At 49.1% G+C, this 18,479-nt stretch overlaps 1 protein-coding gene across 1 annotated transcript in view; it reads right to left on the reverse strand.

Moving 5' to 3' along the window:
• ARL15 (ARF like GTPase 15) overlaps positions 1 to 18,479 on the reverse strand; it is a 327,323-nt gene that overhangs the window by 160,127 nt on the left and 148,717 nt on the right. The window contains exon 4 of the mRNA XM_024571980.4: positions 5,123 to 5,331. Coding sequence (XP_024427748.1) covers positions 5,123 to 5,331 — 209 coding nt within the window. The remainder of the gene's footprint in view (positions 1 to 5,122; positions 5,332 to 18,479) is intronic.

The raw sequence follows: 18,479 nt of genomic DNA on the forward strand, positions 1-18,479 counted from the left end.
GACCAAGTACACAAACAAGTTTTTCAGGGAATGCATATAAAAAACTCTCTGAATGTACAATAAATAAAATATTCTGGCTGTTTGCGTATTCTCAGCTAAAATCTGCTCTTTAAGATATATTTACAATAACGACACTTTGTAACCAACTATTGGAATGATTGCTCTTTCGGCTTCTCTCCCAAGTCAGTAAACATTTTCAGGAGACCACTGAGTCACTCAGTGGAAAACTGACTTCCAAACTCCCAATTGTTTCCCAAAGATTAAACTGCAGCAGAGTGAAGTACATCTGTAAGGAATGGACAAAAAATAATTTGTATCTCATATCGTGTTAGAGTAAGTGTACGTCCCTTTAGGGAGTTTTCAAACTGCTCACACAATAGGCATGCACGCTGCTCAGTGCGAAATCTAATCAGTATTCCGAACCGCTGCCAAGAAGCAGGTCACGGTCCTTGGAAGACTCTGAAGATGTAAAGTACAGGATGCTTTACGATGGTTGTTTTACACATACAAACACACACACACACGTTTCTCTCCACGTACACAGAATAACATTAAGCGAAGTAGTTTATGTGGTTTAAACACTACTGTGTATTTTCTAATAAGACACTTAAGGAAAATCAGATATTTGCTACTTCACAGAGCTGTCTTTCAAGAGAATTGCTCACTGTTAAGCAGCATATAAAATAAACAATTTAAACTAGAGGCTTATTATCTATAAATAAACATTGTCCAAAATTTCTGATTCCTCAAAATTCTCTCATACCCTATGTAGGAAGGGGAGAAAGTACACAATGTAGAAATATTTATTGACAAACAGGTTATTATAATTAAGTGTAATAGTTAAATAACACAAAACACATACTAGCACTCTCTTCCGGAAGATGTCTACAGACTAAAAAGTGAGAACTAGATAAATTATTCATGATACATTGAATATTGAAAGCATTGTTCAAAATATGAATATTTATAATCCAAACAAAACATGGTCTAAAAAGTAATGTTTACATCAAGACAGAAAGACTTGAAAATACTCTTCTTACATTTCTATTCTATTCTTTTTTGAGAGACCAGCACATTCTATGTACCCCACGTTGTAAACTGAACTACGATTGCGTGAAAATGGAGAAATGCTGATCACAAATTTTAACTCTCATGCCGACACTCTCAAGGAGAAGCTGGGTTTTCTTGTGCTACAATGAATGAGCCACGCAAACAGTCGGCTCACTTGACCTTATAATTCCACTTCAAAGGTCTGTGCTGCACAGCACTCATATTTCTTAATATTTGCTTTAATTTTAAAAAATTGGACCAATAGTTAACACAGTACTCCTGAAAATTCAAATACTTATGGGTTAAAGATATGGACAAATATCGGATCGGAAGACATTGCTGATAGGATGAACTAGTGCTCTGGTGTTGACCAAATGTGTCACTTTATAAGACTTGGTAATGCCCAAGGTTATAGGAAACGAACACTGGGTTTTGAAAAGCTAGGCGCTGAGAGCCCAGCGACAGGCGCGGTGCGGAAGGAAAGCAGGATCACATTTATTGGCTACGCCATTAACTTAGCTTCTCGTGAAATCCTCCTGATCCATTCTACAACTTCAGAACTGAAGTATGCTCTCCTTTGGGGGTTGTAAAACGAATTAGATGCAATTACAACTCAATACAAATAAAAAACCAACCCAATTACCCTTAAGATGATTTTCATTTTAAAGGCTTTATCATTTAAGTTAGACCAGAATTCTCCCTAATGAATCCAGTGGGCCCCCTGACATAAGCACAAGATTTTTATGTTATGTTTCCTACAGAGAAAAACAGTTACGAGTAAATTCTGGAAAACGGTGCTGACTACCCCTCCCCAAGTGAACAGAGCAAACATCTGCTGTAAGAACTGCTTGGCTTACAGACAGAATGTAAAGGGTGCTTTTCCCAGGCTTTTGCTGTTTTCTTAAAAAAAAAACTGATCCGTGAAAAAAAATAAATAAAGTTTCTCCTATCAATTCTCAGGACATTAAAATCTTAAATGAGCTACACTAGGTCATTACCAGGTGTGCTACAGAAAGAGAAACTGCGGAGCACAAGACTCCACTTGCGTTATAAGAGGGCAATAAAGAAATTGGGTGTTTTGCCTTCTGTCTGCGGCTCACAAAGTAATTTTAACCATTGTCTTTCTGTGTGAACCCTGGTCTGCACCCAAACGCAGCAGCACTTGCTCCCAGCACAACGCACGGAACCAAATGCATGTGGCTTCCTGACGATTTTCACCCTCCGCTGGGATCCAAGGGACAACTCAGCTCTCCCTTGTTCTCCCGGCTTCTAAGCTCAATACCACAGCATCCGCTTTAAATGACTAATTAAAGTTTTACTCCAGTGTCAGAAGTAACTGCAAAATTTTCTCATAACACATCAAGCACACAATGTATTAATTGCAGTGGGAGGCGGGGAAGAGACAATGAGCCCTGGGACTCGCCTTTCCTTAACCGCATCGAACAGCTAACTGGTCAGGGCTTTTTGGTAAACTGAATGCATTTTTCTCAATTCTGAAAGAACAGGAGTTTGCCTAAAATTCACAGGGAAAACACCATCACTTTAGCATTTGGAAATTCTACCAAGTGCACACATAGGCAGGTGCAAACAGGTAAAAACGTTTATAAGCAGCAGAGCTTAGGGCACAGAACACACTCCTGATAAGGCAAGCCAGAGGCATAAACGCACGACCACTTCTCAACATATTTCCAGTAATATGCGACTTGGCTCACTGTTCACCCTCTCCCTCTCCCTCTCCTCCCCATGCCGATTCCCAAGCATTCGGAGGTTACTATTTATAAAAAGTTACGATTCGGTTTCACAATTCCATCTTTATGCTAACAGTAAGGTACTGATTTAATTCCTAAAACATTCCTGGGAGGATTTCCACAAGACATCCCAAGACTACCGCGAGAAACCTCCCGCGTTCAGGCAATGGGAAAACTAGGGAGCTGCCATCTCTCTGTCTCCCACATCCAAAGGAGGAGCCCTTCCGTAGGTTTTGACTCAGTTCAGGATCTGCACCAGAAGGCATCCATCAGCTGGATTAAAGTGTCCACGTGTACTGGGTGGAGTGTGTGTCCGTATACTCGTGGGGAAAATGCTCACAAAAAGCAGTCCTCAAGATGGTATTTGCAAATGCCACCCCAAGCAAAAAGTCTGAGGACAATTCACTTAAATTTGACATAAAAGCAAAAGTCAAAGTCACGTACGCTCTAGTACATACAAGTTTAGAATCCAAATTTTCAAATCAAATCTGTGATTCCTCCACACTGACAGTCTCCGTCTTAGAAAAAGATGAATCACAGAGAGAGACCTGCCCTTTCCTAGGACTCCAGGCACGACACACGCAGTGTGTCCACAAAGCGCCCTCACTCACGGTCGCAGCTGGATGTCCCCTGGCGGATCACCACCAGCCACAGGTTAGGTTTAAAGAACACATCAGCTGCCGTATGATGTCTAAGAAAACAGTACACAGTTTCTTAAATTTAAAAGCAAAACAAAAAAAATTTTTTCCCGTTATTGCTCCTAATTTGAAGAAAGAGATTTGAAGTTATAATGTCACTTGTATTTTATCTACTTCATATTATGTGTTTTACTACCTATGTGTTATTTGATCTGTACGAAATGTTATACTGTTTGTGAATTCTGTAACACGTGCATATACTATATTTCCCATAATGAACACATAATAACATTTTCACAAAGCATCTTCTACTTATAAACTAACTCAACTACCCGGCAGGGGATACTATCATGTCCACTCTCCAGACAAAAACCTGGTGTTTACCGAGGCCTTCCTTCAGCACAGATTGGGAAGATCTGCCCATTCACGGACCTGGGATAGATTTGTTCTGCTGTTTTTATCTTAATTACTTAAGAATACCTGTGAGGGATTTCACAAAACCTAGCAAAGAAAAAGGGGCTAACTACCTAGTGCTAAGTGACACCACTCAAGGGTGTGCGTTCTGTCTACTTAGTAAGAAATCCTAGCCTTGTTAACCGTTTTTCTGAAACTTAAATTCAGAAAATTTAAGTTTCTCTGAAAATTTTCTCTGAAAATTCTCTGCATAGAGTACCTCTTAATACTCAGCACCTTAAACTTCAATGTGCGTGATCCAGGTTAATCCCACTCACTTATCCTAACCACAATGCACTGCTCCCACCTTGCAGGGGACAAGACAGGCCACGGGAACACAGCCACGTGCCCGCGGGTGAGGGAGGGAGAGACAGAACAGGTCCCACCCTTGGCTTCTCATTCATTTCCCAAACTAGAGAGCCGCGTCCTTCCCATTAGCCCTCTGGTTCCGAAGTCATTAGAGCGAGCACACAGATTTTGGGGGGGGAGGGGACGACACACATCCGGACCGTTATGGGTGGAGGGGAACGCACCCAGAGTTCTCATGTCCCTGCACCTAGATGAAAATTCACTATTGTGTAAGTTTTGGAAACTCTTTACACATCTTATTCCTTCAGGGCCATGAATCAGAAGCTCTGCAGAGTGAGACCCTGATTATTTGCCCAGAATTAGTCGCCTGCTTTCAGGGGACAGATGTCAGCTGAGACAGGAAAGTGAACGAGGGCACTGAAGAGCAGGTCTGTAGTGAACTGCGTCAGCTGGCACGGGACTGGTGAGACCAGACCCCAGCGTCCAGCCTGGCCAGTCACAGGACAGGATCCACCACTGTGGTCAACAGGGAGCATCTCGGAGGGGCGAGAACGCAGCCTACTAGGGCAAGGGGCGCGTGGTGACGCACGGCATGTCCCTTGAGAAGCTGGGGAACAGAAGGACCTACGTCAGTGGTGGCGTGAGAAACTGACACTGCCAGGCCATCGGCCCTGCAGAAAAGAGGAGAAAAACACCCAGATGAGTCCCCTCACTTTGCTGAACAGTTAAAAAACCAAGTCTCCGCACCCCAAGGGGAATCAGGCACGTAAACAGCAACTCCTGTTGAATCGATACAGGCTTCCTATGAAAGCTCACGTGTCACGTTCAAACACAGCATGACACCAAGTCCCGAGCGACGGGCAGGCACCACAACAGGAGGCGCACCGCAGCGAGACAGGGAGCTGTCCGGCTCGGGAGACATACCTCTTGCACGGAGCGGGCGGCCGGCTTGTCCTGGTGATTGGCCAGGATGAGGAAGGGCAGTGTGCACAGCTGCGGGTGCTGCAGAGCCGAGTGCAGCTCGCTCCTGGCCGTTTCCAAGTCGCCTTCCGAGGACGCGCTGTCGAGCACAAAGATCACCCCTTGAGACCCTTGATAGTAGCGACTCCAGTATTTCCGGATATGATCGGCCCCTGTCAAAGCAGAACAAATTCTCCTTTCAAAAATAGCTTTCAGCAACCGAGAAACACTCCCAGCAGTAATTCCTGTTGGGAACCAATGTACTTTTAAAAATTAACTGCAGAGATCATGGCTGCTGAGAACAAAGGAGGCATTTGGGCCAATGGATGGACGTGAACTTGAGGGAGACGCAGGAGTTGAAGAATCCCTCCCCGTGCCTTTCTGACCAGAGACACGCTTCCCAGACTTCAAAGCAAGAGGATGTTTTCAGAGTTTGCGTAACAGCCCTAAACAAATGGGGTTTAAAGCTACCTTAGAAAGCAGCGCAGCCCAGCTGTTCACCGGCCTTCCCTCTCTGCCATCATCAGCAGCTTGGTGACACTTTCCAGAAGAATGGGTTGGCAATCAGCCTTGTGTCACTTGTTTGAGGAAGTAAAATGAGCGGCACAATACCTGGGTGTGTCAAGTGCTGGCAGTCGCGACAAACCCGCATTTCGGCCCTTGGTGAGTCTGCAGGACCCCACTGGGCCACGAGCACACCCGTGGTCTCGCCACGACGGGGCGCTGACAAAAAGTATGTGGCGATGTGCGTGGGCCAGGGCTGCGTCCTGCTGCTCACTGTGCTCCCGATCCCAGCACAGTGCCCGACTCAACGACCGACACGGGAACAAGGGAGATGAGGGATGAGGGAATGATGTCATATACTACATAGGCTTCATGGACTTTGAGGCCAGAAGGGGTTTCAGAGACTCTCCGGTCCAACTCTCGGGGGACACTGAAGCCAGGAGAGGTGAACAACTAAGGGTCGTTCATGCATGTAGTTGATCACAAACTTGAGATTAGTAATGTATGTGTTTGGGGTGGGGTGAGGGGCTCTAACTTTGCTTATATAACAAAATTAGGTTATCGAGGTATTTCCCCAATCCAGTGCATCTGACCACATCTTTACCACGTAGTAGCTACACCTGAGTCACCACTGAACATCTCAGTCCTGGCTGGACGCACTGGGCCAAGCATTGGGCTGACCAAAAATTTTGTTTGGCTTTTTCCGTAAGATGGCTCTAGTAGCACTTAGTTGTCTTTAACTTAATTCAAAACAATTTTGTTAGATTGTATTGTGACAGCTGTCATAGCAGCATGCGTTAAAAAAAACATCAAAATTGGTGAATTTTTGTGTAGCCATTTTCATACTGAAGATGGAAGAAAACATGCAACATTTTTGGCATATTATGCTTTACTATTTTAAGAAAGGTAAAAATGTGCCCCGGCTGGTGTGGCTCAGTGGGTTGAGCACGGGCTGCAAACCAAAAGGTCTCAATTCGATTCCCAGTCAGGGCACATGCCTGGGTTGCAGGCCGGGTCCCCAGTTAGGGGTATGAAAGAGGCAACCACACCTTGATGTTTCCCTCCTTCTCTTTCTCCTTCCCTTCCCCTCTCTCTAAAAATAAATAAATAAACTCTTTTTAAAAAAAGAAAAGAAAGGTAAAAATGCAACTGAAATGTAAAACAAGCTTTGTGCAGTGTATGGAGAAGGTGCTGTGACTGATCGAATGTGTCCAAAGCGGTTTGTGAAGTTTCATGCGGGAGATTGCTTGCTGGACGATGCTCCATGGTCGGGTAGACCAGTTGAAGTTGGTAGCGATCCCATTGAGACACTAATTGAGAACAATCAACATTCTACCAGGCAGTAGAGAGCCAACATATTCAGAATATCCAAGTCAACAAAGTTATTGGTGAAAATGAAAAATGCGTCTTTTATTTTATGGAGAAAACCATATGGACTATTTGGCCAACCCAATACTACAGATACCAAGAGTGGGAGGGGGGGTGGGGTGTGCTGAGTGGCCAACAGCCAGCCGTGTGCTCTTCCCAACCCTGTGCTTGGGGACATCGTGTCCAGCAGCTTGACTTTGGACGGGGTTGGGGTATTTTCACTGTGGACATCAGCAAAGGCTACATATGTATGTTATCCTAATACATACGTCTTGTCTTCCCCTGTGAGCCAGCACCCCCAGACGACAGGGAGCAGCTTCTGGCTGTCTGGGAAAGTGCAGACCTCCACCCTGCATAAGGAAGTGCCGGGCGAGAGGTCCCCATCAGGGGCTCTGGGAGCAAGGAAGCCACCTCTCATCCACGGTGGGCGGGTCCCTTAGGTGAGGGACAGCAGTATCAACAGCTACCACTGACTAAGCACTTTCTACATTCCAGGCACAGTGCTAAGTGTTTTCAAAAGAACAGCTCACGGGACCTTACAGCAACCGTGAGGGGCAGATGTGACCGACTCCAGCTTTGAGGCTAACTTCCCGATGGCCAGGGTGCTATTCTGAAACCCATGGGGACATAAGAAGACCAAGGCATTGATGTTGAGGAAGCTTCAATGTGCAAAGACACGAGATGGGAGCAGGGCTGATGCCTATCGGGCAAGGTCCAACCAAGAAAACAAAGTGAATCAAAAACAAAAGAGAGAGAAGAAATGTCAGCCCAAGGCAACGCAATGCAGGCAATTGGCTGCATAGGCAGTGGTGGGACTGGGAGAACAACAGGTGGGATTGGGACTAAGGAGTCCAGCACCGCAGGTCAGGACCTCACGGGCGGCGCGTCAGATGACATTTCCTCTGCGTGTGACGACAGGCAGGGTGCTGTCAGGAGAGACGGGTGACAGCATTCACGCTGGGGTGGGGGAAGGAGCTGAGCAAAGACGTGGTGTCAGGAATCTGGTGCGGCTGGATGCCACAAGGAGCCCCGCAGCATGGCCCAAACCGGAGGACTGGTCCAGGCCACAGCAAGGGGGCTAGGCGGTCAGGCCCTGCACAGTCCCCACCTACAAGCCCCCTGGGGAGCCGCAAGAGTGGATCTCAGAACCTCCCAAATACATAGGGTGGAGGCGGGTACCATCAGCCAAGAGCCGGCTCTGGAGAAGGGCACAGGTGTGAGTCATCAGCAGCTGGGAGATGGACGCCCGGCCCAGCCAAGGGGCTGGCACGGGCCACCATCAACATCTGCTGCAGGCAACACACAGACAGAGCACGTATGCTCAACGGCTGCCCCCAGCTCCAGCAGCAAGAGTCAAGACAGTGGGACCTGGTGGCAAACGTCCAAGGCCACAGAAATATTGTCTGCAAAAGTACCCACACATAAGATTATTACAATTCCCCTAACAGGACGTGAAGCCCCCAATTTCCACATAACAAAAATACATGCAACAGGCTTTGCTGTAAACTCCACAGAGCTCATTAAATGCTCACAGCCCACCTTCCGCATCCACAGGCGGCCACGGCTGCCCGACCACATGTGGCTTTGCAATAATCGTCAGTTGTGCTAAGTGTTTCACACGGATCAATGCATTTGTTCAAGACAGTCTACAAGGTCGGTGCCGTTTTCACTCTCATTTTATCGATAAGGAAACCAAGCCTCCAAACAATCACATCACGTGCCCAGGGCGGCACACCTAAAAGTACACTTAGGTTTTAATGGGACCAACATGGAAGGATCGTTGAGCAGAAAGATGATGGAGCTGAATAATGAATTCTACTACCACAAAGGCCATCAGGGAAAAAGGAACCTGTGCGAATGAGAGACACCTATGTGCCTGTGTATATTAATGCTCCAGGTGGGAACAAGTCCAAAGGATGTCCCAGCCAATTAATTCAACAAATGGTAGGTATTATTAAGTACCTATTGTAAACGAGTCAGAGACCTATGAGATATATTTAGAAGCCATTTTTCTTCTTGGTTCCAGTAATTCTAATTACAATGAGGCCTGCAGACCCATCCGAGGGGGAGGGCATCCAGGGAGTGGGGTCCAAGGACAAGATGCTGGCGGCCTGTGTTAAGGGCACTTGTCCGTTGGAAATACGTGGGACGTACTGGAAACGCAAATTGTGAGGTCATCTCTTTCAACACAAAACTCTATTTTCATCTGCCACATTTAGGAGCAAATAAGGGACCTGAACATAATGAGACAAAATGACAGTGAAGTCCAATGACTGTGTTGGTAGATGAAACAGACGCAAAGAGAAATACTGTCACTTTTTAAGCTGTCCCTTACATGGCATATGAATGACGCATTACTGTTCCTCAGAAAAGTCCCTCTTGTTTAACTTCCTGCTATGTAGCCAGTCATGCCCGGTCTTGGCATCTCTAACTTGCGTCACAAACGCGGAGCGTGGGACTCCACACTCCAGTTCTGCACAGCCCAAACCCAGACTGGGGCCAAGGAGACCCGCCTCGGGATGAGGGTGACACACATCCAGTTTAGGGGAGGGGACTTTGTGAGTCACCACATTACAATGAGAAATGGATGCATCAGCAGCCCAGTGCCAGGTGCTGTGAGGGGTGCGTCTAACTGGGAAAATCAGGAACAACCATGGGATGCCACATCCCAACATTCCCACCCCATAAACCAAACCCAGAAGGAATAGCAGGCAAGGAACATCCTTCTGACAGCAGTCGGCAGCCACCCTCGTTCTCATGGTGCACAGCTGTGCGCTCGGCACCCCTCCCATCACAACAGTTAGACAAAAAGGTCACACATAAAACACAAGGGGGTAGTCTTACCAGTAGGGACACTGGGTGGAGGGTGTTGCCAAATGTCCCAATCACACATGGTCTGAAACTGCCTTTCCAAAGTCATGAGCAACCCCCGGGAATCCAAGTGTTCACATGGGGAGCCAGTTGCCCCCCCGACGACAGCCTGGCGCAAGGTGCTGACCTCAGTGGAGCAGAGAGAGAAGACAGGAGCCTCGAACATCCTCGGGGTGCAGGGCCATGTCTGTGGCTCTGCAGAGACTCCAGTCACATGCTCTCATCTATCCATCTGTCCTCCCACCCACCTACCCATCCATCCAACAGACATTCACCAAGCACCTGGCGCCACCCCAGGCGCTGCGTACACAGAAGGAAATGGACCGCGACATCAGCTTTCCTAGTGCTCACACTCGCTCCCAGCAGGGCTGGCCTCATGTCACAGCCCCTCTGAAATCACGCAGGCATTGCACTAGGTTCTGGCCAATGGGGGTTCCCTGAGGCCTACTAGGAAAAAATCGTGCTCCTCAGTTAGAAGAAAGATGCCCGAAGAGAACCTCCTTCCTCGTCTGTCTAGCTTTTGGATTTCAGGAGGGCATAGGGGGTTCTCTGAACAGCCTCGGCCTTCTGACAACCTTGAAAGGGATCTGCAACGCACTGAAGGTGAAGACAGAGCCCGGGGCCCCGCGAACGTGTGGAGCTGCAGAACCAAGCCCGGCACAGTAAGGACTCCTTACCCTGCAAACCCAGGACACGACCACCATGCAAGCCAGTTGAAGATTATTTCATTATGTGCAGCCCCAAAGAAGCTTATTTCCCTCATGTTAACTTAAAAGGCTCTGATAAGTCCCTTAAAGTGGCTGCCCTTTGAAAGATGGGCCCAACAAGGGAAGGACGAATAGGCATGTGGAGGAGGTGGCAATAAAAACAGGTGCTTGACCTTGTTCCTGTGAAAAAGCTGACCTCCAGTTGTCCAGGGGAGTCCAAGCAAACGTCCTGGGTGCAAACGCCATGTCTGTGCTTTTCCACAGGGTAGCTACCAGCCTCTCACAGCTACTGGGTGCTTGGAATGTGGCCAGGGCAACGGAAGAACTGAGTTTACTTCATTTCTTCTGAATTCACATAAAGGTGAAACGGCACACGTGCCTAGCGGTTGCTCTACTGGACAGTGTCTCCAGCTATTTCCCAGGCTCACTGCTCACATGACTGACTGCGAGAAGCCAAAGGACAGGAGGTGATCGAACCTTACCTCTAGAAGAAACAGTGCTCAGCCTTACTGGTGGAGGGGCAGCTGCGGGCCCTGTCCAGAAACGCCAACCAGGGAGAGGGTCTCCATCACGGGCATTGTGCTGAGAGGGCAGCCAGAGGTGGGAGGAGTCCAGGTTATCCCCTCCTTCCACCCTTTAACCGCAGTCATGAGAAAATGAAAGACACTGAGAATCATCTCCGTCCGGAAAATGTGATGGGATTGGAGACCTATACATGGAGCCAACTGCGAGCACCTGAATGATGAACGGCCGTCAAATCACAGCGCAGGACGCACCCTGGAAGAGCACCCTGGAAGAGGTATGCCCCATGGCACTGCTCTAGGAGGAGTGGTTTCCAGCAGGGGAAGAAATGTTTGAGGAGCGGGAGAAGGAAAGGGGCGTGAGGTAAAAGTAATCATTTCAAATTCGTTTTTATTCCTCCTGTCTGTGGACTCTGTCTCTCGGATCAGTGGTTCCTTTGATTCTTTACATCTTCTGCACAACAGACTCAATCTCTTTTAAAACTGAAATGCTACGAACTCAGAAGGACTAAGACATACGTATCTAAACTCAAACTTTTCCCATCGACCCCCCACCCCATGCACGCACGCACGGGAAGGCAGGCCCCTCACGCTGAACTGAGCCTCCCTGAACGGTCAGCACGAGGTATCCAAACGTGAAGAGGGAAAGTCAAGCCCCCTGAAGGGAGGTGCGTTACCCTGTCTTGTCTTCCGAAGAGTCAGAACACACTTTAGAAAGTGAAAGAATTGTTCAAACCAAGGGAACCAGTGAGCTCTTATGAAAAACAGGACTTTGCCAGGCATGACGGAAGCAGAGCCGCCCCTGAACAGGGTGTGGGCTGCTGGCTGGACGGTCCCAACATCCTCAGACTCTGAGGGAGATGCCGGGAACAGCCACGTGGGAAATGAGAGACGGCAAACACACAGTTGTCCCCTGCCATCCCACCAACATCCACGCAGCACTGACCTTGTCGGGTGTGGCTATACAACCTCTCATTCAACCTCCCAGCACGCCTGTCCCCATTGGATGGATGAGGAAACTGGGACAGAGAGGAGACATTCTTTGCCCCACAGTCAGGTAGAAAGGGGCAGGTGCAGGGTTCCAAGTCTGCCCTGTCTGATCCCAGAGACCATGTTCTTTCACAGAGCACGGCGCTGCCTCCCCGGGAGAGAAGGGGCTCCGACGCAATGGGAAGCAACAGAACGCTCTCCGTGAATGAGCAGATATATCTAAGGGACAGGTCTGCAGGCTTTAAAGGAGGCTTCAGGGGAGAAGAGGAGAAAGGCTTTCCAACAGGGAGCACGCAGCTGGGTGCCAAGTCGAGCAGGAAGCGAGCAGGTGGGCGTGGGGTGCAGTGAAGACAGTGAGATGGAGTGTGGAGTCCGAGCTGGGGACACGCAGGCAGCTCACGCGGAGACAGCCTGGGTGGCTGTGGAGGGCAGGCCATGTCTGGGCAGGAGGCGGCAGGCATGGGGGGCTATTTCAGCCCCGTGGCACTGCCAGGGCGGCCCTGCACATCCCCCCCCACCACCTGTTTGTGCTCGTGGGACAGTGCTACCGCCCCATCTCCAGACTTGGTAAACCTCTGACAGGGAAACACAGGCGCCCTCCCCACGCCTGGACACATGGCTGACTGCACAGCTTGTGAAAGATGTCTTTACTCGGGGGTCCCGTGAGAAAGTGCTGCGGGGAAGGGAAAGGAGGAAGCCCCTAAGACAGGCCTTCTCTCGGACTCCCAGGGCAAGCAGTGCATGGGACGGTGAAGGTGGAAGGAGCACCATCAAGCTGGCAGTGAGGCGGCGACAGAGAGCCCGCAGGGGGAGGGTCCCGCAGCCAGCTGCCACCCTGGCTTCCTGGGCTTGTTCGTGCAGGGACCAGGAGCCAACCACTGGGATGAGCCGTGGGGCCTGTACCGCCTGCCTCCCACCATGGTTGGCTGGGGCTGGTGTGGAAGGCCAGGCACGACTCCCAGCACTCACGCTCATCCGGTGCACTGAGGCACCATGGACCCGTAGCTAAAGAACGCCCCCCGACTAAGAACCCAGGGAACTGTCTGTTGGCAATCAGTCTGGCCGGTGCCCATGAGCACGGGGTTACGGGTAGGATCCGCCTCAGCTCCCCTCCCTAAAGGGCAAGTAAGTGTCGAGTGTAGGCCAGTGACCAGCTGTCGGCTCAGGAACAAGAGAGCAGCACAGACATCACCACTGCTCTGTGAAAGTGAAACGGCTTCGCCTACTTCAGGAGGCCCTGAGATCAACAATATTGTCACAATTATGCTGAGACGTGATCTATTATTTTCGCCGTGCAGACATTCTCACTGAAGATTCAAAGCAAAGCTAACGCCCTGCAGGTAACTCAGCACAGACAGAGGCATTGGCGTCAGGCTCATGGGCTTCCCGACCTCTGGGCGTCTCTGGGCCGCACTGGAAGAAGAGTTGTCTTGGGCCACACATTCAATACACTGCAATACGTAATTGCAAAACAATATCCTAATATTTTGAGTGAATTTACGATTTTGTGTCGGGCCGCATTCACAACCATCCTGGGACGCATGTGGTCCACAGGCCGCGGGTTGGACACCCCTGCTAGTCGCGGCATCCTAGTCGACCGCATACGTGCAGGGAGGAAAAAAGCCAGCTGCACCTAAGAATGAACCTCATAAAGCAGGAAAAATGCTTAGCTTTATTAAACTAGCTCTTCAACATGTCTTTTTTAATATTCTGTGTGGTGAAACGCGAAGCAGACGAAAAGCGTTTTTGCTACAGACCAAAGCCGTGGTTGTTTTAGGGACAGAACTTGTGCAAGTGAGCTGTGAGCTAAACAAGTCCTTTTTCTTCCACGGGACTCCAGTTTTACTCGGAGTTTCAGCTGACAGGCCGTGATTATTCGGGCCCGAGTGTCTCCCATACATTTCTCAAAAATGAGTATGTAAGCCTGCAACTTCAAGGAAAGGAATTGATAATATCTGTTGTCAGTGCGAAAACACGTTTTCAAGCCAAAACTAGACTTCTGGACAACTTGTTTTCACCCCTGGGGTCTTGACAGCTTCTCGGCGGCGAGACTGGTGTTGATATTAACACATACATGTTTACAATATCATATGACAACATACAGAAGACCTACAGGACCTCATGAATCGGTATTCCCTGGACGACCGCAGAGCGGCGCAGAACCACACACAAACACAGAGCGCGCTCCGAGGGCAAGGCCGCCCACAGAGCGCCCGAGCCCGACAGGGTCACCAACGTGGCTCTCGGAGTCCACACTGCAAGTGACCTTTAAGAAGTCACCCCTTGTTGAAGAATTTTGGTGGACTATCGAAGAACACTGTCAACAGTTGTCTGAAAAGGCTATTAAGATATACCCACCTTTTCAAATGTCCTATCTCTGTGAGGCTGGATTTTTTTCACTCCATCCCCAAAACAGATTAAACATAGAAGCACATATGAGAATCCTATCTGCTATGAAGTCAGACATCAAAGAGATCTGCCAATCTTCTCAACTATTTTTGTTTTGGAAATTGTTCACTTTCATAAAACCATGTCTTTACATTGATGCGTAAGGTTTAGTGTTACTGTTACAGGAACTTAAAAATGTTTTCTTAACTGACAAGCTTTAACTCACGACACGGCAAGTGTGGACATACATCAGCCCCATGAACAAAAGCCCTTTGGGGGTCTCTAACGTGTAAGAGAATGAAGGGCCTGAGACCCCAGAGAGGTTCTGGAACGGCAGCCACTGCCTTCAATATGTAGAAGAGATTATGAAGACTCAGGAAAATTTAGCCATCTCATTCTAGTAACCTTGAACCTCTCAGCCGTGCGCCAAAACTGACCGGGTAACATGAGGCTCTAGATGAACACAAATTCACGAACACCATGGAACGTCTCGTCCTCGAGAGCAGTACGGAGTCATCGGGCTCACAGATTGTAACCCTGGACACTCAAAGGGAGACTCGGTCTCGCACCCTCACTGCCGCTTCTCCGCCGGGTCTCCCGTGCCCCCCAAACAGTCATTAGCACACAGCCTACTCGAGTCACAGGACCGCAAGGGGACCCTGCTTGGTCCACCATATTTATCCCACCCACATGCACCCGTCCTCCCTTTACCGTCCTCCGTGTTGTTCCCGACAGAGATGCTCCTCACAGCCACCCCCAAAGGGAGATTCAAGGTTTTCCCCATGGACCCCTGCCTTTGCTCCACGGGTTGTCACCCGACTGAGCACAGAAGTACACCCAGGATCCATGTTGAGGCATAAGCATAAAACAGTGAACGACGCCCCTGTTTAGTTTAAACTAATTCATGCTATGATTTTAATTCTGTCATCGGACAAGTCACTTTGCAAACCGTAAGTAACGATGGGCAGCTGCCCGCTGAGGGGTCAGACACATTCCAGAACTGGCAGAAAGGTTTCGTTTTTTTTTCAGAATTTGGCACACAGCGCTCCTGGGTAAAGGGGTGGTGCATCGGGGCCGGCTCAGGCCTGACAGCAGGCTAGCTCTGCTGCGCAGTGACTCGCGGGCGCTGAAGTCAGACTCCCTGGGTTCAAAAGCCATTTCTGCGCAGTCAGCTTGCCGACCTGGATGCTCAGCTTGGTTGTTCTGGCCTCAGTTTCCCTCTCAACAAAAGGGAGAAAAACAATAATACCCAGGCACCCCATAGGGTTACAGGGATTAAAGGAGGTAACCCATCAGGCATAGTCCTTGGAGCATTCTGCCTGCTCACTGAGTGTGAACTACCATGGTCATATCTGGCCACGCCACTCAGTGAATTACGGAACTAACCTGTGTCCCACGGTCTGGAAGTAAAAGTCCACCAGGCACTAGAAGGGGCCGAGGAGGGCAGGTTCCTGAGCAACGTCCAGTGCGGCCGATGTTAGGAAAACGAACCCGGGTTTACGTGGGGTGGACTCCTTCTTCTTTCCTAGTCCCTTTGCGTCACATCTCGTGTCCCTCAGCCCCAGTGCTTTGCATGCCGCACCTGCCCGACCCCCAAGGCAGGTCCCCGCTACGTGGGTGCGTGTGCATGCCCATCCCATGCACACGCCCTCAGCTAGATGGTTAGAGAAACGGCGTGTTAACCGATTTGACATCGACACTCATATTTTACATTAAAAAAACCCCAAATCGATCACTAATACAAACTGGTCTCATGTGTGTGAGTGATGCTGTCAACAAGGCTGACATGTGGCATGCACACACGTGCCATGCACACACATGCACTCAGGGCCGCTGTCACTGTGTTCTCCCTCCTTTTTGTTATGGGAACAGGGATGGTCAAACACGGGTGCACGTTTTCTGTGGCTCATGGGCGTCGACAGTGAGAGCTGAGGAAGTTAGGGCCGGGCTGCGCTTCTAGGCAAGTGCTGTCTGTAGATTTTTTCCATCCAGGGCTACTTTTGGATAAAGCGGAGTCGATGAAGAATAGGAAAAATGCAAACACAGTGACACACAAAAGGGGCTCTTTTTCTCAGGAATTCTCGCAGCTGTTTATAACCCACTTTGTCCCAGAGTTCTTGTAGCTTCCATGCAAGAAGACCAATGTCACCAGGTACGTCTCCCTAGCTCTCCTAATCAACTTTGTTCAAAATTCCCAAGATCTTCCTCGCTGGGCACGTTCCCCACTGTGTGTCCAGGTGTCTCTGCAAGCTCAGGCACTTGATATTCACTGATTGGGTCAATTAAGAAGTGAATAAAAGAATATGACAAGTATTTGACCCTGCATTTGAGTACGAGCAGTCTCGGATTTTCATGTAGTCTCCAGTGCTCTTCCTCGCTTCCTCTCTTCCTTTCATAATTTGGTCTGAAATACTCCTTTACTCTCTGAGCACATTCCTACAGCAGGACAGTCCCTTCTCATCTGTTCTCTGAAGTAAGCTTCCCCTGTGCTTCGAAACGGCCACTGCCAAGGGGACGCTGGTGACAGGGCCACTCTGCTCTTAACCAGAGCCAATGATTCCCTACAATGAGACCTTAAGGGGACCAGGCCTCCTCTCTGCACAGTTACACTAAGATGAGACTGGCCCACGCCATCACGTACTCCATTAGACAGGTTTCTCCACGTGTGACTCATCTCCACACCAGTCACTGCTGGCCTTCCGTCCTCGATGCTTTGGGATGTCTCCAGGTACCTCAGGAGAGAAGTGGAGCTCTCAAAATGGAGCCGACTTTAATTAACTTGAAAATACCAGTGTGTATGTGTCTCCAGCACTGGGGGTCAGGGGGGCACGCAGAGTGGCACAGCACAGAAAGACGAGGAATCGGTGTGCTCGCGGGAGGGAAGGCAAAGGAGTCGGACACTCCGCCTGAGGTCAAGCTCTCTTCCTGTCCAAGTGCAGCCTCCCACGGAGACCTCACTCCAGAGAAAGAGGCAGACAGTGCAGAGTCAATGTTAAGCCTGCTGTCTCCGTTTCATTTAGATGGGGGATCGATAAAGAATGCATTTGCCCGAGGACAGAAAACAGACTCCAGGAGAAGAAGCGCTGATTGGGTATGCGGCAGGGTTCCAAAATGTTGACTTTTCCGAAAGCTCTGGTATCAGGGTAGGGCTTATTTTCACAGCTGACCCACGGGGACACTTTGGTTCTCTTGTGCCCTATTCTACATTAGGGAAAACAATCGTAGGGTTGGCATGTGTAAAGGATGCCACTCTGACACAGGGTCAGTGTCCTTAAAAATTATTTTTGACACATTTAGGGTAGATTTGTTGCTATTTTAAATACTTCCTCCTATATACAAGTGGCTAGATCACACACAGAAAAAAATGTTTGGAGAGGAAAGATATATTCCCCACCCCATCTCCATTTTTTGGTTTGTATCCATCAAGATTTCTCTCTTCCTCAGAAAAATGATGGTCTTGCTATAAACTTCATTCAATACAGTAACACACACACACACACACACAGAGTCTTGGTACACGAACCAATCCACGGGCACATATCCTGGTCAATAATCAATGCCTCGGTGACTGCTTCTGCAGAGAAGTAGGAAGCATTAGAAACTGACCCCTATTTTGTATTTCAATCAAGTCAGGGGCCACGGTTTCTCTGTGTTTGTGCCTGCCATGGGGTCCGGGGCACTGGGTAAGAGGCGTGTGCGTCTCCATAAGGAGGCCGTCAGGAAGAGCATGGGGTCATCCCCGCGGGAATAACCAAAGTCTCTCGGACACCTTCAGTGCTGAGGGCCGGCAGCCCCCAGGACGGTTCCCCACCACCCGCCTCCTGGTGCAGACGCCTGGCATCATGTCTTCAGTGCGGTCTGGCCTGGGGCTTAGCTTCTAAGTGACAGAAGGGCACAGGGCTGGGCTGCTGCTCCCGTGACCAGGTTAACACAGGCCGTAACTTCTGTGTTGATAGTGGTTTACTGCCTTCT

This window comes from Desmodus rotundus, chromosome 1 (genome assembly GCF_022682495.2).
Source record: "Desmodus rotundus isolate HL8 chromosome 1, HLdesRot8A.1, whole genome shotgun sequence".
NCBI classification, from domain to species: Eukaryota; Metazoa; Chordata; class Mammalia; order Chiroptera; family Phyllostomidae; genus Desmodus; species Desmodus rotundus.